Genomic DNA, 21,047 nt, shown 5'->3' on the forward strand with positions numbered 1-21,047 from the left:
TCCCCCCTCAGCACTATAGAATCTTTAATCTGTAATACAGATGTTTATGGTCACTCCAGACTCCTGGGGCCATTGTCCAAAGGAGGCGCCTTATACTTTTCAGTTACATTGCAAGGATGCCAGCGCTGTTCTCCAGGTGGCTTGTAACATCCGAGGGGTGGAGGTGTCCCAGAGGCAGACCCCCTATTACATGGGTTCATCAAGTCTGTTCCGATGTTGGACTCTAAGGCCGTCAAGCCTTTGCGGTTGCACAGGAACAGACCAAATGGTGAACGATTGCTATGGCCAACTATCTGGCTAAGTGTTGAAGAAGGAAGAAGTGAAAATCTGTCCCCCAACTTAGTGATATAAGATCTAAAGTATAAGTGGAACTGCAAATCAGACCACAGTTACCTTCATTTTAATTGCAGCACCATAGAGAAAGAATCAGTGGCTATTTTGTCCATGCTGCATCTCTTTTTCACTGTCCTCTAGATGGTTATTGTGACGAGGGTTCCAGGGGGGCCACACTGAGGTTGCTTAATCAGGGCAAACTGCAAAGAATGGGCAGACGATCCCCAAAACTGGTGGTTATTCTGATACTCAGATTTACCAAGCCAGCAACAAAACAAACACCTTACTGGTTACCCAGAAGCCAAAACACAGTTCCCTTAAAGCAACCCAGCCTTGGGCATCCTCCCAGACAGTCAAAACAAATATGATGATGATTACTGAAAATCTTGTTCATCATCTACCAGTCCCAAAGGATGGACACATTACCTTCCAGGTCAATGAATATTTCAGATCTTTCCCAAATAAATGCTTACAGCTAATTCTTATTACCTAAACTAAAATTTATTAAAAAAGAAAAGAGGGTATTGGTTAAATGATCATTATACATACAGACATGAACAGAGTCCTTAGGTCAGTTTCATAGTAGAGATGGTGAGCTTTAGAATTGCAAAAAGTCCTTTTCAGAATCAGTTCATCAGGTTGTTGTCCAATGCCCAAATATTCAATATCAGGGCGGTCCAGATGACTCAACTTCCCCTGAATACAGCTTAAGCAGATCTGAGATGAAAGGATCAGGTCCCAAGAGTTTTTATAGAGATTTTTGCAGCCTCTTGACAGCACCAGTCCTTGAGTGAACATGGCTTTTGAAGTAACCTTCTATTTCCTAAGCATCCCAGGTAATTAGCTACATAGATTAACATAAATCAACTGCCTCTCTCACACCATTCTACAGGTGATTTACCATAAACTTCAACGAGAAATTAAGAAAGTGAGATTAGTACATTTAAATGCTAAGATCTTATTTTGATCTCTGAATTAACCGAATACAGCACGGAAAGGAACTGTTTGGTTACATTGTTAACCTCTAACAATATTTATGTAAACACACAAAACACAAACATTATCTGATATGTCTCTAAAGTTTCAATCAGAATCAATTATCCCGCAAGTTGCTAAACTCTTTTTAGCCCAGCATCACAGTTATACTCTCATTTATTTATAATTTAATACTGGGGAAAAATCAGGCAATCCCATTGCTAGCATAGTAAGAAAGAAGCAACTCAGTACACTATTCCTGCCTGCATGTTACATGCAAAGGCAAACACAGATGTATGAAGATAGTCCTGAAGATGTTTGATAACGCTCTTTTTGCATTTTCAGTAATGTGTTAGTATTAATACTATCACTTGGCAGTTCACCCCATTTTCATTATGGTGTTGGACCCCTTTAAAAAAAAAACTAGATCTACTACAAATTAGGAGCCAGTTCCACAAATATGAGTACTGTAGCCCCAGTCACTTCAATGGAAACACTGGCACAAGGAGAGCACTGCTGTAAAAGAATAGTGGCATCCACTGGTTAGATAGAAAAGCCATTAATAGGTCTGATATTCCCATTGGACCCATGTTATCCACCTGAAAAGCTGAAAGTTTGAACACCTCATCTTTTATTTCCCTCAATAATACTAAACATTTGTATGAAAACCAATGCAATGAAAGAAAAAGTTGCATTTTATCAACCATGAATGAACTCAAATAAGCAAAGAAATTCTAGGGAATGCTGGTGAGTTGCTAAGTGATCCCAAATACCCAGATGAGGTTTGTTAAAAACATATCACATCCAGAGACAAAAGGAAAGGAGCTAATTAAGTCCCTCAACAAAGAGATAAATAAGATGTTTCAGTAAATTATGGAATGTAGCAGTAATTTATGTGGTAGGATTTACTGAATGAAATGCAGTCCAGTAAATCCTTTATCAGAAACTGGGGAAAAGGCAAAAATGGTACAGAAAAAAAACATGATTAAATGTAAGCCATTCATTGTCATCTGAAGCACATTGAATCATATGAATTTAATAATGATATATTGGAGGGGAAGCCTTTTAATGTACAACAGGACATTTCTAATAATTATTAACCAATTTGTCTATGTTCAGTTTTACAGGATTTTAGGATATGGTGCATTCAGAAGTGTTGCTGTGGTTTTTTTGTGAAAGACTCCTATTCCTGCTCTTTTCCTCCCTGCCCCCCTTTCTACCCATATCACTAAAAGTCTAGTATGCAGGTCCTCACCACATCCCAGGTTAGTTTCTCCTGTAAATTTCTCCTCTCTGGCCTTCCCACCACACATATCTTCCACCCTCTAGCTGCTGAGATCACCACCCTCGTCTGTTATGTTGCCCCTGCTATCCACTCTTCTGAGTCCCTCCACTTGTTCTCCCTTTTCCATCTCAAGATTTCTGTCCTCACTCTGTTTCTCCCTGTGCAGCTGTTTTGTTTTTCTTACCCTATTGTTCCCTCTCCCTCTGGTCTGCCTTCATCGGCCACCTGCCCTACAACTTCCACGTATTCTTCCACGTTCCCCATCTCACATGAAACACCCTCATTCACAAAGCTATCTCCTCCACATCTATCCTCAAAACCCACTTCTTCCATGATGGCTATGAGAAGTTGGCCAACCTAAGAATGGATTTTTTGAGACTGTCAATGGGTATTCATGTCAGAAAACAAAGTAACCCCCACTAGATATAAACCTTTCACATATTTTGACTGTAACGCTAAGTTGTGGTACAACTCTGCCAGGCACCAGGCGTTCATGGCATCAAAATGCAATTTCACACTCAGAAGACTCATATGATCATCTTTCTTAATTGCTTCAATCATCAGAGAAATAGTTACAAATGCTGACATTTAGATAACCATCATTAGGCATCTGAATTACCATTGAGATGATGTAGAAGTTCACACTTCCCACAGCTATTATTGCAAACATGAAAATTCCTGCTTAGAACTGGTTCATGTTTTCAGGGTTATCTGTCTCTGAATCCAAAAAAAACACATTTTCCTTACATGGTTTAAATGAATTCAGTGCTTGTGTAAGAAGCTAGATTGTCAGCACTGGCAGAGTTAAGTTCTTTTATCTGGAGAAAGTACTGCATGAACTGTAGAAGTTTTTCTATATCACCCTCCTCAGTGTGCCTCCAGAGAAACTGCTTCTAGAGGTGAAAAGGGAATTCCTTTTTCTAGATTCATTCAGCCTTTGGCAAATTGTTAGAGAGAAGGGACAACTGTCCACTAAGAAGTGCACTGGATCCACCAACCCATTTCACATGAATTGCCCACCAGCAGGTAGCTGCATTGAACTATTTCTGGGGCTCCATACAGCCCTGTGCACACCTGAATCCCACCTTGTGCAACTACTAGCTCTTTCTCATCAGTTTCTCTTTTTACCCCAAACTGAAGGTGGTTTCTCATTATGTCTGGTCTTGAATCAAGTTTTTGAGGTTGCATTGCTGGTATTTACCCTTTCCGTCAGTCTTCAGCTATTGGTGTTGTGGATGGGTGAACAGATGAAGAAAAGGTTTAGCACATCTGGGTGAATGAGTTGCAAGCATTCTATGGGGTGACTAGAGGCTATTGTGAGTATGGGAGAGGGAGGGTAGTCACAAATGTGAAATGCATCTGGATACTCCTGGACACTTCTCTTTACATACGGCACCACAAAACCCATGATTGTAACAACCTAAGGTAAAACTTTGTTACTAATAGCCAAGGCTGAATTTGAGCTTTCACCTCAAGGTAAGAGATTCTACATTTTTTTGCTAAGGTCCAGATCCACAAAAGTATTTATTTAGGCTCCTAACTTCCATTGATCTCAATGGAAGTTAGGAACCTAAATAAATACTTTTATGGATGTGGCCTTTAATTCTTGAACAATCCAGGCCTGCTGGAGTACAGCTGACCAATATACACAACCAATTCTGAAAGAATTATAACTCATTTGTACCAGCCTATTTCACCTTGACTTTAGTTATCTTACATATTGTCTCCTTTTGTTTTTTTTGTCTTATTTTCTTGTTTGCTGGAAGTTGATTCTTTAAACAATTTATCTTGTGTGCTGTGTTAACCTTTTATCTGAATATAATTGTTAGCTGTGGATTTAAATAGAGTTTTCATTCAGTCTGCTTCTTCTTTGGTTATCTGGGAAAAACAACAATGACAATTTATTGCTTTGTTTTATTTCCCTATTTTTCTCCCTTTCTACTTTGTTGTTTTTCACCAGAAAAGCTTGCAGGGAGACAGAGCAGGGGCCATTAGTAAAAAACCACCACATACACACATACCCTCACCACCCAGGTTAGACATAGTGGTGCCACACCTATAATCTTCCTAACTTGTCACACCCATAGTATCTTAACCTCATATACATCATTTAGACATTTCTCAGTTTTAGTGCCTGTGTGTTTACTGCCCTGCCTGCATGTACTGTTCCTACAGTGTTCAGAAAACTGTGAAGAGGTATGCTCTTCATGAGATATGAAAAACTGGATGTGCTAAACAAATCTTTCTTCATATTCCCCCCTTATCATTGAGTTCGCCACATTCAGTGAAGCAAGTTAGTGAATGTAGTTTAAGCAATACTACACATTCACATTCAGGAAAGACAGTGATGGAAACAGTTTTGTAAGCAAGAACAGCAAGAAAAAAAAAACAAAGATGATGCTATGTGCTATAACTTTATTGTGTGAGCATTGTTGAAAACTTGTATTGCCCTTTACAGAAAAAGGTGATTGAACATGTTAACAGTAGTTGGATTATTGGGCAATGTATTAAATCGATGCAGGGATCATTTTCACACAGAATGATGATTCTTGCTGCAACTTAGCCAGGAGGCCAACCCAACTGACGTCCACCAAGAACATGGAGATGTACATGATAGACAGACTGCCCACCATCTGGCCCTTCATTCACGACCATTCGGTATCCCTTGGTCAAGCCCAATTCAGCAGCACACTTCTTGCCAACAATCATTAAATGTCCAAGAAGCTGAAAGGATTAAAAGGGAAGAGAGAGAGAGAGAGAGAGAGAAAAATCAACCACAAAAACAATTATGAGTAATTTGAAGAACAATCAGTTTATCAGTTATGTGGAATAACTGTTTAAAATTTTCTTGGAGAATTTTTTTTTAAAACTACAGTGAAATGAAATTGCATATAAGATCAAGAATCTGATTTATAAAAGGGCTTTTTAAAAAAAAGGGGGGGGGGATTCGAGGCAAGTTCCAGCGAATGAAAGTCAGACGGCCAGCACCTCTCAGGATTAGGCCCTTTTCATTCCTTAGGCAATGAAGAAAAATCCAATTAAAAAAAAAAGTTGACTTATTTAGTATATGTTCACAAAGACTTGGGGCCCAATTTTCAAGAGAGCTGAGACCTTCTAGTTCTCATGATTTCAGGCACCTCTTGCCAACCCTAACACATTATTTTCCATACTAGAACAAGAATCATCTAGTGTAGAACAGAAGGATGAACATTAGAATATATTTCAAAACAAAAGCAATATTTCTGCACTAGAAACGTGCATTTCTAAAGCTACATAATATTTTTCATTGACTATTAGTTATTTGTACTGCAATAGCAGCCAAGATACAATAGATGCTGTTCAAATTCCTAAAAAGGAGAAAGAGTCCATGCACCAAAGAGCTGGCATTCTAGCAACTACTAAAGTTTTAAAAAAAGAAAAGTTACTGCCCTAATGAGACTACAATCTATGACCACTGAAAGCTACAAAATGTAGTGCTGAGACATGGTTCCAGAAAAGGTGAAACAGCCTGTAGCTCTTTATAGTGAGAGTGCGAGTCAAGAACAAAAAACATTCTGATCAAGTGTCAGTTAACTTCCTAATCCTAAATACACAGCCCTTTCATGATTCACCTGAACAATTTCACATTTGGACTTTCATTTCTTTCATTTTAAAGTAAAGTCACTCCTCCCCCAATACACCACTTTAAGCATTAACAATCAAGCTGTTTTATCACAAGCACTAGAACAAATTATCTAGGGAGGCTGTGGAATCACTATCATTGGAGGTTTTTAAGAACAGGTTAGACAAACACCTGTTGGGATGATCCTGATAATGCTTAATTCTGCCTGAGTGCAAGGGACTAGACTAGATGATCTATCAAGGTCCCTTCCGGTCCTACACTTGCCACCAGGAGACAAATTCTGAGAAGGCATTTCTCTAGCTGAGTGACCAACGATTCAGAATGGAAAGTTACACCTGATGCCAATGCAAAGCTGATAACGTTCCTCTACTGTCTCTCCTTTCTTTGCACACATCTCCCTTCCAAGGTTTTGTATGTTTTTTATTTTTATTTTTTGGCAGACTTGTACCAACTTCCACCAGCTCAACATTGTAATAACTTACTCAACAAAGCGTGTGGCAGAACTAATTACAGGGTACATCTGCCACTGAACGTTTTAAAGGATGGCACCCTGTCATAGTCCTAGGTCAGGTGGTCTCAGAGTAGCTAATGAATTATTAAGAATGCCGCTGCATCTTGTGAATGTGTTTTGGTCATTTTATATTGTAACTTTCAGAGCTTTTGTTTTAAAGCTATGTTGTAATAACATTTAAACTTGGAATTAAAGCACCATAGGCATTCATTGCACCTTTCAGGCAGAAAATAAAACAAGATTCCTGCCCTAAAGAACTAATAGTTTTCAGATGTTATAATGGTAGATTCAATGTAGACAGAATTTACAGAGGAGAAGGACCTCAGAATATTGGTTGATCACAGGATGACTATAAGCCGCCAATGTGATATGGCCGTGAAAAAAGCTAATGCGGTCTTGGGATGCATCAGGCGAGGTATTTCCAGTAGAGATAAGGAGGTGTAGTACTGTTATACAAGGCACTGGTGAGACCTCACCTGGAATACTGTGTGCAGTTCTGGTCTCCCATGTTTAAGAAGGATGAATTCAAACTGGAACAGGTACAGAGAAGGGCTACTAGGATGATCCGAGGAATGGAAAACCTGTCTTCTGAGAGGAGACTCAAAGAGCTTGGCTTGTTTAGCCTAAGCTAAAGAAGGCTGAGGGAAGATATGATTGCTCTCTATAAATATATCAGAGGGATAAACACCATGGAGGGAGAAGAATTACTTAAGCTCAGTACCAATGTGGACACAAGAACAAGTGGATATAAACTGGCCATCAGGAAGTTTAGACTTGAAATTAGACAAAGGTTTCTTCCCATCAGAGGAGTGAAGCTCTGGAACAGCCTTCCAAGGGAAGCAGTGCAAGAAAAAGACATCTGGCTTCAAGACTAAGCTTGATAAGTTTATGGAAGGGATGATATGATGGGATAGCCTAATTTTGGCATTTAGTTGATCTTCAACTATTAGCAGTAGATATGCCCAATGGCCTGTGATGGGATATTAGATGGGGTGGAATCGGAGTTACTACAGAGAATTCTTTTCTGGGTGACTGGCTGGTGAGTCTTGCCCCATGCTCAGGTTTTAGCTGATCGCCATATTTGGGGTCGGGAAGGAATTTTCCTCCAGAGCATATTGGCAGAGGCCCTGCGGGTTTTTCGCCTTCCCCTGCAGTGTGGGGCACGGGTCACTTGCTGGAGGATTCTCTGCACCTCGAAGTCTGTAAACCATGATTTGAGGACTTCAGTAACTCAGACATAGGTTAGAGGTTTGTTATAGGAGTGGGTGGGTGAGATTCTGTGGCCCACGTTGTGCAGGAGGTCGGACTAGACGAGCATAATGGTCCCTTCTGACCTTAAAGTCTATGATTCTACGTAGTAATGTAATCTAATACATTTTCACAATACTTACAGATTCATCTGAATCTTCTGCTTCAGATAATTGGACAATTGGCTTCTTAGGAACCACTAGGAAATGCGTTGGAGCTTGAGGTGAAATGTCATGGAACGCAAGGCACTAGAGAAAGAAATTATTAAGAACTGAAGCACTAACTTTTTAGATGAAAATAAGCCCCATATATAAATCTGAACATCTCATTACTACCCACATCCCTATCAGTATATACTGAAGTTGAGATGGTAACTTCAATAACTTTCCAAAATTAGCCCTGGTTACTTGATATCCCTTAAAAGGTAGTTAGCAATAAGAGGAAAACCTTAACTCACATTAACACAGAACGCCCACATACAGAGGCCTACAAAGAACAGTTTTTAGTACGAACAAAGAACACTGGTTGGTTTATTTTAAGGAATTACTTACAACTATTTATACAGCATTCTAAATAACAAAAAGCAACTTTTCAGGTAATAAACTATATGGATTCCAGCAATATATCCTCTACAGTTTACCATGATTAGAGGCAAAGTTTCTTAAAACTTTCACGTAGACAAAGGGAAATAAATACACCTATATACACATCTTGGCTGCAAAGCAGCAACACAGAAATTGCTTTAGAGACTACTTCAAAACCATTTAGTGTTCTAGAATAAAATTTCCCCTCCACAGCTGTGATATTATCCTGACCTATTAAGATATTGGCTCTTCAACTGTCATTAGCTATATGGGACATACAAATGGTAGATTTTTCAGTAAGAACCCATCTTCTGCATTGCATTTATATGGGACCTGATTTTCACAAGCAAAGAGTAACCACAGCTTGCAATGATTTCAATGTTTAGTCAACCCCAGGTGGATCCAGTCAGATTCAAACTGCTAGATAAAAGAACTGGATTATTATGTTGCACTAGTAAATATGCAACTTTTCCTAATTTTAGGAGTCAAAATACGAGGCATGCCATTAAAAATTAGCCAAATCCAACAGTACCAGTACTAGGATTTTGATAGCTTTCTCATAGCAGGATGGCTGCCTCTTCTACTCGTATAAATTCTGCGTTTGTGGCCAAACTATGGTATGATCCAGATGCCAGATCAGAGTTCATGCAATGCTGCTGCAGACAGACACACCTATGTCTTGATTTTTAAAATGCAAGAGTGGTTAAACATGTTCTCTATTTAGACAGAATTTAGATCTTTGAAGCCCAATACAGGCTGGATCCAGGTGTTGGATCCAAGTGTTGGCAGTATTACCGTGCCAGGATGCACTGTTGGGTTGTTTTTTGTTGTTGTTTTTGCGTTTTGCTAAAGAAGGAGCAGCTAAAGTTATTCTTTAATAGCTAAGTAATGCCATCTGCGGGGGGGGGGGGGGGAATGGCTGGATCACATTAGATCCAGGGAACAGATGCAAGTATTTAGCGCACTACTTGCACCAACCAGGATCCATTAAGGTCCAGAGACTTTTTTTTGCTTCAGAAGGCCCGCTACACTTCTCTATTTATGCTTTGGAGAGAGGGGCGTCGTGGCCAAAAACAAGCTACCCAGGATCCAGGGTTTGGCAGCACCGCTGCGCTGCACCAACAGGGAAGCCGTGGAACTTGGAGGGCTGGGATCAAAACCAAGGTTTCCCTTTCCCCACAAATGTCTATGATAAAAGGCCCGGCTGCTAGTCAGCGTAGCAACACCGCCGCAACCAGATCGGGGAGACGCAGCAGTTTTAAGCCCACTGCCCCCAGCTGGGGAGGCCGAAGACTTTGCCCTTCGGGACAGCGAGCTCCGGGGTGACAGAGGCAATTGGGCATTTCGCGCCGTCAGCCCACGTTTTCTCTCTGCCCGCAGCGAGCCCTGCACGGTCAGCCACGGCACCCGCCCCGGGAGCAGCACATGGATCCCCCCGCACCCCAGCCTGCAACGCCGGGCGCCCCACCACGCCCCGGGCAGCTGCTGCCGGAGGAGGGCACGCCGCGGCAGCCGCCCGCCACATGCAAGCGCGCCGCCCGGGAGCCCGCCGCAGCCGCCGCCGCGCCCCCAGCCCCCACCTGCTCGTCCTCGAAGATGATTTTGGCCGGGATCTCCTTGCGGATGATCTTCCCGAAGATGGTTTCCCCGCCGGGCCGGGCGGCCTGCGCCTTACGGATCTCCTCGGCCATCGCTGCCGGCTGCCGCCCCCTGCGTGCAGAGTCTGCCGCCCCGCTGCGAGGGCCTACGCCGGCCCCAGCCCACGGCATTGGTGCTCTCGCCTGCCCATCACCCTGTCCCCGCCCTGCTGGGCACGGAGTTAAAGGGACAGCAGAGTGCTTCTTGCCGTGCTGCTGGGCTCTGTCATTGCTGTGAAACGTCGTCCGGTGAAATCGGCCCCCAAATGTAGGGGCTGGTCCTGTAGACATTTACTCCACTGACCCCAAAACTTCCCTGCATGTCCATAACTGTGAAATATGTCCATCCTCTGTGCACACTTTCCCTTGCTAAGCAGACTCACACCAGTTCTGCCTGTTCTGAGCAGAGTTAGGCCATGTATACACTACAGAGTTAAGTCGACTTAAGTTTTGTCAATGATCATAAGTTGTTTTAATAACATCAGTGGAGCACATTCACACAATGCTCCTTGTGTCCACTGAGCGCGTCCACAGTCATTGCATCGGCAGAGAGAACGTTGCATCGTGTGTAGCTATCACTGTGCAACTCACAACCCTCTGTCACCCTGGGCCACTGGGACCTCCGAGAATGGATTGCGGTGAATCATGGGGATGTGCTTGCTGTCCCATGATGCAGTTCTTTCCATCCCATCATTCCCTGGGCTTCATACTTCATTTGCTCCATTTTTCAACAGCCCTTGTAAACTATGCACCTGCCATCTCTGCCTGACAACATGGATCCTGAGCTGCTGATCATTCTGGTGATGAGCGTGATGAACACAATGCAGCTGGTCCTGCAGTATTACATGAGCTGTGAAACAGAGAGTGTATTGGTTATGCCTGCCCTGCTTTCTGCCATAGAAACAAATAATTCAAGATTGCTGCTGACATTCACAGAACAGCTTGCCATGGTGGAGCATCGGTACTGGGTTCGGGAAACAAGCACTGAGTGGTGGGATTGCATCATGATGTATGTATGGGATGATGAGCAGTGGCTGCAGAACTTTCAGATGCACAAATCCACCTTCCTGGAACTGTGTGCGGAGCTTGCCCCAGCATTGCGGCATAAGGACACCAGAATGAGAGCTGCCCTCACTGTGGAAAAGTGAGTCTGGCAACTCCAGACTGCTACTGGTCAGTCGTGAATCAGTGTGCAGTTCGAAAGTCCACCATGGGGTCTGCAGTGATGCAAGTGTGCAGGTCCTGCTACAAAGGACTGTGATTCTCGGTAATGTGCAGGAAATAATTGATGGCTTTGAGGCAATGGGATTCCCTAACTGTGGCGGGATGACAGATGGAACACATACCCCAGTTTTGGCCCCCAACCATCTTGCAATGGAGTACATCAACTCAAAGGGCTACTTGCCCATGGTCTAGCAGGCGCTGGTGGATCACCAGGGCTGTTTCACTGGCATCAGTGCAGGGTGGTCAGGGAAGGTGCATAATGCACGCATTTTTCAGAACACTGGACTGTATAGAAAGTTGAACGCTCAGACTTTCTTTCCAGAACAGAAGATTCCAGTGGGGGATGTGAAAATGCCCATAGGGACCTTGGAGACCCCGCAAACCCCTTACTCCCAGGGCTCATGAAGCCTTACACCAGAAACCAAGTCAGCAGCAAAGAGCGCTTCAACAATAGGCTTAGCAGGTACCGAACGATGGCCGAATGTGCCTTTGGCTAATTAAAAGGTCTCTGGCGCTGTCTTTTTGGCCAGTTAGACTTCAATGAGGAAAATATTCCAATGGCCATTGCAGCTTGCTGTACTCTCCATAATATTTGCTAATCGAAAGGGGAAAAGTTTTCCCCAGGGGTGGGCCGCTGACGGCACTGAACCTGACCGTCTGGTTGCTGATTTTAAGCAGCCAGATACAAGGGCAATTAGAGGGGCACAGTGGAAGGCTATATGAATCAGGGAGGCTTTGAAGGAGCATTTTGACAATGATTCCCAGTAATGTCTGTATTTGGTGCATTCAGCCAGGCAATATTTAGTTTCTGCCATGAAGTACTTGCTTCTTGAGTGTTAACTGTAAGGAGCAAATAGTCCTACCTACAGCCAATGTGTCTCAGTGTTAAGACTGAGCGATATATGTATGTATTTCACAAATTAAGACTCATTTTATTTCAAAGACTCAAGTTTAATAACAGGATCAAACACAAACTCGGTCAAACGAGGGGCATGACAAAGAAGAACAGTCTCGCGGTTAGGGCTCTCACAGCTGGGTGTAACTCCAACTTTCATTGGGAAACCAGTCCCCAGGAGTGGAGCACACGGGGTACTGTGAGGACCAGGTACACACAAGGAATGCCCTGGGGGAATTTGGGGAGAGCACGGACTGCAGTTCTGTAGTGACTGGAGGCGAAGTCGGACACAGATTGCTGCAAATGCAGGCTAATGAGGGACTTCAATGTCTCTGGTCCTCGAGGAGCTTTATCATCCACTACTACCCCTCTGTCCTTTGCTGGCTATCCAGCCTCAGTCTTTTATTAATTGTCTCCCTTCACACTCTTGTTTCGCTCTGTACTGCATCTGTTGACTGCAGCACCTCGCGAAACAGCCTTACTCCCAGGGCCGTCCCTAGCTATTCTGGAGCCCTACGCAGCCCCCACATGGGGTGTGTATGTGTGGGACCCCAGGCCTCTGTGGGGGGGGGGGCTGGCCCCAGGCCTCGGGGGCGGGCTGGCTTGGGAGGCAGGGGGGAACCATCCCGGCCCTGCTGCAGAGCTCAGGGAAGTGGGGGCGGGGTGAGAAGAGGCAGGGCGGAGCAAGGGCAGGGGCCATGGGGAAGAGTTGGAGCAGGGGCTGGAGCAGCATGCAGCAGCGCAGGGCACCAGGAAATTTGATGCCCCAAATTTCCTGGTGCCCTACGCAGCTGCCTACTTTGTGTATGGGTAAGGATGGCCCTGCTTACTTCTCCTTGGTCGCCACCTTATCTGATAGAGGCACTCCGCCACTGTGGAGGAATGCATTCTGAAGGGCACATCTGCAGAAGGCAAAGAAACAATGAATAGAAACAGTATTCTGAGTGTGCTCACTGATGTGAATCACAAAAGTTATACACACCTCTTTCTCACTGTCCCTTGGCTAGTACCAGGTTGTCGTGAGACCTAATTATGGTGAGTTCACAGGGAAGGAGGTGGTGGGCAAGAGGGAAAGGGCAGGAAGGGACAATGAGTAGTTTGTGAAGGGGGGTTAATAACCCGCTAGGGAGCCTATTGTGAATATTGGTACCCTTTTCCACCGGCTAGGGTAATAGAACCCAATATCTCACTACTAACAGTAACCCAGCATGCAAGGGAGCATCTCCTACATGCGTGTGGCTTCAGATCGGCTCCATATGCTGCTCACCTGTGTGCTGCTCTGGTCCCTCCAGAAATAATTGCTGGATGATGCAGCAAAGTTTCCTACAGCGGGGGAGAAACAGGCAGCTCTCCCACGGAACCTTCAGCAGAAGATTTCAGAATACCTACTGCAATGTTTCCTAGAGATCACTATGGGGGATTCCGAGACATCCTCATGTACATTAACAAACTTTTCTGCCATGGCCCCACTGTGTAGATGGACAGGCTCTGTTGTTAATTTCTGTCCCTTATCTCTCCTCTACCATATAACAAAGTACATGAAAGCTCAGTTTCCTCTCACCAGGCAGTATCAAAGCAAAATGAGCACTTACCGGAGCTCCCCTCTCCTGAATCCTGTGTGCCAGAGCTGGAGTGCTGGGACTAGCTAGACTCCTCCAGAGTGGAAAAAAGAGGTCCTGACTCACCTCAACACCAGACAACCTTGCTGTGTGCTCCACATCATCCTCCAACTCCACCTCTTCATTCACCACTTCCTCATCAGGGTTGAGTCCACTGGCCCCTGCCTCCAGTCCCCCCGAAGTATCCACGGGGCTCTTGGCAGTGGAAGTGGGGTCGCTGGCATCTGCCGAGGATGGCGTGCAGCTCCTCCTTTGGTGCCACATCAGAGCAACGGTTGGCCTCCCTTGTCTTCTGGCATGCCTGCCTCAGCTCTGATTTTCTCACAACACTGTTGCATGTCTCTTTTGTGCCCCTTCTCCTGCATGCCATTAGCAATCAGCCCATAAGTATAAAAATTCCTACGGCTGGTGCAAAGCTGTGATTGCACAGCCTCCTCTCCCCATAGACTCAGCAGATTAAACAGCTCTGGTGCGCTCCATGCAGGAGCACGTCTACTGTGGAAAGCCGGCATAGTCAGCTGGGAAGTTGCTGTGTGAACTGTGCATGCCGAGCAAACAGGAAGAGGAATTTCAAAAATTCACGGGTTGCAGAGTAACAGACGTGTTAGTCTGTATCCGCAAAAAGAACAGGAGTACTTGTGGCACCTTGGCGACTAACAAATTTATTTGAGCATAAGCTTTCATGGGCTACAACCCACTTCATCGGATGCATAGAATGGAACATATAGTAAGAAGATATAGATATAGATATACACATATAGGGAAGATGAAAAGGTGGAGTAAGAGGCTAGATGAGCTATTATCAGCAGGAGAAAAAAAAACTTTTGTAGTGATAATCAGGATGGCTCATTTAGACCATTGACGAGAAGGTGTGAGGATATTTAACATGGGGAAATAGATTCAATATGTGTAATGACCCAGCCACTCCCAGTCTCTATTCAAACCCAAGTTAATGGTATCCAGTTTGCATATTAATTCAAGCTCAGCAGTTTCTCGTTGGAGTCTGTTTTTGAGGGCCTTTATATGGGGGAGGGGTGCATATACCTGTGTACCTTCAGGGCAGTAGAGTTCAAACCACTGACCAGAGCAGTCATGATGGGCATTCACCTCCTGGAGGCCAATTAGGGCGATATAACCAAGTGAGGTGTCTACACTGACGCTGCATCGCCCTAACTATGTTGCAGAAAGCTCTACGCTGCTTGTCAAGATGGTTTTATTATGTTGGCATAGCAGGGGAATTACATTGTCAGGAGGAGCATTTCAGTATGTACACCTCCACGGTTTTGTCGATGAAAGCTGACTTTTGTGGACAAAACTGTGTAGTATAGACAGTGCCTTAGATGACAAAATGGCACTGGCAGCTGGTCTACATTAGCATTCCCATCACTGCTAGCACTGACTGGAGATTTTGAGAAAAATCTTAGCATTTTAGTCCTGCACATTGGTCCATCTTCCAACCACAAATCTAGACAAATGCACCACACTTCACTGAGATCAACAAACATAATCCATGCAGTGTTTCTAGGTGAAGTTGCTTTTGAGAGATGAAATGTTAAAAATATTAGAAAACGTTCCAAAAGCTAAAACAAAAACAAAAAACACGGTCCACTTAACCTTTTTAACCTTCATAGTTTCCAAAGCCCTGGTTTGATTTTTCTCACACTTTCCATAACATTTCTTGAATATAGGATCATTATATGCTCTTGTAAGGGAAATATGTGATTTAACCATAACTATGGAGAGAATTGTGGGCAAAATTCTGTTCTCAGACCAGTGTAAATTTTGAGTTACTTCAGTTATTTTAAGATGGTATAAAAGAGCAGAACTTGTCATACTCCTTCCATAATGGCTGTCTAGTAATAATATGTCCTGGGGCACTACAAAGAAAGGTCTGACCAAACAAATCAAAGAACCCTGGGCTGACATTCTGTCCTTTACCTCATCCCAGTGTATGTAGGTATTTTGGAACATATATGTCCCAGGGGTACTGCTTTGCTTAGTTGTAAAGGGGTAAGATAAGGACAGAATTTCTGCCTCAGCTTTTAATTTCCTTGCTTTTCTATGTTTGTCAGACAGTGAATGTTATTTTAACAACGATGTTGTTAAACTTCCTTTTTTTATTTCACAGGATTAAAATGTCTTTAAGGAAAGAATATAAAAATAGACATAATTGACTAGATACAAAATGATAGATCAATATATTACATAAATACTTATTTAAGGCCCTGATCCTACAAAACTTACTCATGTATTTAACAGTATGCTCTGTAAGTAGGCCCATTGATTTCATTGGAGTCCTTAGCCTCTGCTATTTACTAGATATTAATAGCTCAAAGAAAGATGATAAACCAACATAATTTAAAAACATTATTCTAAACGTGCAGCAGCATTTTTTCAAATGTAATAAACAGACCTGGTTAAATAATTTTATCAAACTACTTATTTAATTTTGCAATAGCTTAAAAATAGTCAAAAATATTTCTCTAATTCACCCAGTTTTTATGAATAGTTGAATAATTCACTAATGTGGCTCTTGAACCTGCAACTGTATTTGATGAAAAAGAGTCTTGCACCTCTTAGTGGATCATATTCCAGGATCAGGGCTATGTTCACTGAATAATTTATTCAACATATTTCAGGAAGTTTTCCAAAAAAAATTTCGTGATTATTAAAAATTATTCCTTCAGTGTTAGTAATAAATTGTTAAAATAATGTATCTGCTCCTATTTAACAAATGTTATCGCAAAGTAAATTTCCCTCAAAGGGAATAATCTCCTGAAAAGAGAAGATGATAATGGAAATGCTGACAGACTGTTACATATATATTGTATGCAATTATCATTAAACAAAGGAATATAGTTATCTAAATTTAAAAAGTCTAATTTAAAGCTGCAAAGATGATTAAGGAATTACAGTTCCTATTCCATCCTCAATTAATCCTATCAAAAGATTCAGCCTTTGGCTAATTTTTTAACTCAGCTATAAACCACTAAAAATATTAGGTGTATAAAGAAAATAACAACTGATTCTTAACTAACACATTACAAATACAACACTTAATGGCTTACACACCATAAAGTTTGACATATCTTAGAAAAAGAACTGTCTATTTTTGTTAGAGAAATGAATTTTCTAAATTAAAAATTGCATCCATGAATGAAAATCGGAGTGACCGAGACACCTTTAGGTTCATTGTATGCTTTCCTATAATCAGACTCATATGGAGTCAATCACTGGATTCAGGTGTTTTGATGTGAGAAGGAGAAAAGTAATAACATTTTCCCTTTCTCAGAAAAAGGTGATGATAGGGTCACTTGATGGCTTAATAGATAATTAATGAAATGACAGAGCTTTCTACCTCTCAGTCACTGCTCTGTTTCTAGTGCAATTGCCAGCGTCCTATAACTGCTATCATTTGTTTGATGATCCATAGGATTGTCTGATGATCTGTGAGCTGTCAGTCTCACTTCTCTTCCTAGTGGAGAGGTGTCCACATAATAAAAACCAGCCCCACGACAATTGGTATTAACTGATTTTATAAGCCCCAATCTGGCAACTGGCTCTGCATGAGCAAACCCCTGTGCTCGCAAGGAGTACCTTGACTTCAGTGCGGCTCTGAGTGGACACAGGAGGTAACTCTATAGAGACAGTTGTAGGAATAGGAATGGGGCCATAGTTGGTAGTCTCAAGCAAAGAAATAAAGAACTATTTGGTGTGATGACGAGGCATACTGGATCAGATCTGTGATCCATCTAGTCCAATCTTCTGTCTCTACAGTGGCCACTACGAGATGCTTCAGAGGACAGTCCAAAGAATCCCACAGTAGGGAGATAGATGCTTCAGATTCTGCCCCTATGAAAGCCTTGTGTAATAGTTGGACATGGCTAAAACCCTGAAGCATGACATTTTATATCCCTTCCAAAACATCTTTTTTAGCATTAATTATTATAACTCTGGAAACTCATGCTATCCATATAAATGTCCACTCTCTCTTTCAGTCTTATTGAAGTCCTAGCAGAAATGTCATCCTATGTCAGAGTTCCACAGTCACATTACATATTGTGTGAAGGATGGTCAGGTTGTCAGGCTACTAGCCTGCTACTTGAGTGAACTATTCCCTGCTATGTTAACCTTCCTCCATGACCTTCAGCAAGTCACTTAGACCCAGATCCTCAAACGTATTTAGGCACCTAACTCCCATTGAACTCAATGGAAATCAGACACCTAAATACCTTTGAGGATCTGGGCCTTAATCTCTCAGTTCCTTATCAGTAAAATAGGAATAATTGTGCTTCCCTACCTCAGAGGGGTGCTGTGAGGATAAGTACATTAAAGATTGTGAGGTACTGAGCTACTACAGTAATGGGGGCTATATAAGTATGTAAACTAGAATTTATCAGTTTTGAATTTGTTACTTTTCGGCTTCAGCGTCCTTATTCTTGTAAAAAGAAAAGGAGTGCTTGTGGCACCTTAGAGACTAACCAATTTATTTGAGCATAAGCTCACGAAAGCTTATGCTCAAATAAATTGGTTAGTGTCTAAGGTGCCACAAGTACTCCTTTTCTTTTTGCGAATACAGACTAACACGACTGCTACTCTGAAACCTTATTCTTGTAGTGTGAGATGAAGAAAAGATGCTTCCAGTCTACCTTCTCCATAATATTATTTTGTATGCTTTTATTATTGTCTCTTCTTACTCATCTCCTTTCTCAGGTAAATAATAGTACTCTATTCAATCTCTCTCCATATGAATTTTTCCATTTCTCGTACCAGTGCCATCGTCCACCTCTGAACCTCCTCTAATTCTGCAATGTCCTTTTTTAGATAGTGACCAAAACTGAACACCCTATTCCAAGTGAGGGTGAACCACTGATGTATATAATGGCATTATAATATTTCCTATACTCTATTATTCTCTCTCCCATTCTTAATATTTTGTTTGCTTTGTTTTCTACAACTGCACATTGAGCACAGCTCTACAGAGCTGTCTGATACTCAGGTTCTTTTCCTGAGTTGACACAGTTAATTTAGAATCCAGTAAATTGTCTGAGTAGTTTAATTTTTCCCCTTCAATGCTGATTACTTTACATTTAGGATTTACCAGCATCATGTTGCCTATTCACCTAGCTTGGTTAGGTGCCTCTGGAGCTTCTCAGAGTCTTTTCCGGCCTTGACTAACCTAAATAATTTTGTCTCATCTGCAAATTTTGCCACCTCATTGCTCAGCTCCTTTTGCAGATTCTTAATGCATTAAATTTTCCTGTTAACAAAAGGTGCTAGAGTTCTTAGAACCAAGAATCACTTCCACTGGCATATGCTGCAAATGTTGGTAAACAGACTAAAAGGAATCTTTGATATCTATGGAGAAGTCAAAACAGTCCTGACTCCTGATATGAGTGGGTGTAATTCCTCTTGAAGTCAGCTGAGGAGCTGTGAATATTTTTCCAAGGCAGAATTTAACTCTGTGTCTGTAATTTTCAATGATCAAAAATACAGCAGGTGCTTCAACTCTGAGGTTCTTCCTCAGTACCCATCTGAATGTTCTCTCATGCTGAAATGAAAAGATGTATGCTCCGGATTTTTTTGGTTGTTTTTTATAAACAAAAGGAAATGATACACTCCTCCCAAATCAGTTCTGACAAATAAGTCTTAATTATCTAGATGACCACAATTTCTTAGGAAATGGAAATTAAGTATAAGCAGAGTTAAACACTGGGTAGGGAGTAAAAAGCAGCTGTGCAACATAAATCTGTTAATTGGCTGGAAACTGATGACTTTCCAGTTACGAGTTTGAAAACTGAATGTTTTCTTCACCAAAAAAATAGCAAATTATACCATTTTCCATGTCATTTACAATCTGGTGGTTTTAGGATCCGTAGGGTTTTACTGACTCTGAAGACTTTTAACAACATAATTTAAAATCTCATTAAAAATATTTTTCCCCCTCAGAAGCCCTGTTATGGGATACAAAACCTAAAGAGCCCAGCACAGAGCCCAGTTCTCAGCACCGGTTTTACAATGGCTCCAGTGGCTCCATGGAGCCAGGCCCATGCTCAGAAAGGGCCCCGGCCTGCTCCGCTTGCATTGCGCCCCAAGACCCCTCTGGCTCCCCCCACCCACCACTTGCTCCTCTCGGGCTGCCCGCCAACTGGTCAAGGGCTCCTCTCCGCTCCATGGCCCCATCCCCTGCTCCTCTCAGTCCCTGGCCGGACCCCAGTGTACCTCTGGCTCTGGACAGTCTCTGCTTCCCGCCACCTGTGGGGCCCCACCTGTCTCCCCGGAGCTGAGCCTCCTGGGACTGGTGTGTGTGTGTGTGGGGGGGGGGAACAGTGTGGAGGGCTTGGCTGGGCCCCTCCAGGCAAGTGCGTCTTGAGGGACCCCGTCCGGGACTAGCTCTGGCCTGGCTGATCGCACCACTCCCGAGGGACCAGAGCAATTCTTGGCCCTGGGACCAGCCCTGGCTGCGCTGCCGGCTCAGCACGACAGACACAGTCGCCTCCCAGCAAGACTGCTGAGTGTGGCCGGGAGGCAGGGCTTGGGGGAGTGGGTCTGTGGGAAATCTGGGGATGGTGCTGAGCTGTGAAGGGGTGGGGAAGATGTGTGTGTGTGTTGGGAGTGGGGGTTCTGTGGGAGATGCTGGGCAGTTGTGGTAGGGCTGTGGGCAGGGGTGGTGGTGTGCAGGGCGCTGTGCATTTGTGGGTGGGTCTTGGGGGGCGCTGGGTATAGTGGGTCTGTGACACCTCTGGCCATAGGGAGTCCAGGGGGTGTTGGGCAGGGGGGGCTGTGTGGTGTGGCATAGGCCCACCCCTGAGGAGAACGGGCTTGCTGGCAGCACACGGCCAGGCAACCCACTGTGCATCTGGCAACTGCCGTTTTGTAAATAGTGCCCTCGCATTGGGTGGAGTGGGGCTTCCCCTGCCATGCCATACCCCATTGCCTCTAGCTGATCCCTCGCTCCGGAGACTGACCTCCCCACGCCATGTGCCATTGCCCTCATGGGGGCCCACAGATATGTTTGGAGCCAGCCCCACAAAAGGTCAATCCGGCCCTGCAGATGCTTGGTGCAACTCACTACTTTTAGTTCAAGGTCTGACCCAACTCCCATTGACATGCA

At 43.3% G+C, this 21,047-nt stretch overlaps 1 protein-coding gene across 1 annotated transcript; it reads right to left on the reverse strand.

Annotated features, from left to right (window-relative positions):
• Window positions 1–4,298: 4,298 nt before the first annotated feature.
• HINT1 (histidine triad nucleotide binding protein 1) lies at window positions 4,299–10,317 on the reverse strand. The gene is made up of 3 exons (XM_074953081.1): window positions 10,139–10,317; window positions 8,118–8,222; window positions 4,299–5,317 (listed from the first exon to the last, which is right to left on the reverse strand). Exons 1-3 carry the CDS (start codon window positions 10,247–10,249, stop codon window positions 5,153–5,155), a joined length of 381 nt encoding a protein of 126 aa, XP_074809182.1. The 5' UTR covers window positions 10,250–10,317; the 3' UTR covers window positions 4,299–5,152.
• Between the last annotated feature and the right edge of the window lie 10,730 nt (window positions 10,318–21,047).

The sequence above is a fragment of the Natator depressus genome, chromosome 5 (assembly GCF_965152275.1).
Source record: "Natator depressus isolate rNatDep1 chromosome 5, rNatDep2.hap1, whole genome shotgun sequence".
In the NCBI taxonomy this organism is placed as follows: Eukaryota; Metazoa; Chordata; order Testudines; family Cheloniidae; genus Natator; species Natator depressus.

Excerpts from the sequence above, each read along its gene's own strand:
- HINT1 (XM_074953081.1), bottom strand. The coding sequence starts at position 10,249 with ATGGCCGAGGAGATCCGTAAGGCGCAGGCCGCCCGGCCCGGCGGGGAA. Across the intron at positions 8,223-10,138 it reads TCATCTTCGAGGACGAGCAG|TGCCTTGCGTTCCATGACAT; the intron begins GTGGGGGCTGGG and ends TTCTTTCTCTAG. Across the intron at positions 5,318-8,117 it reads CAGAAGATTCAGATGAATCT|CTTCTTGGACATTTAATGAT; the intron begins GTAAGTATTGTG and ends TAATCCTTTCAG.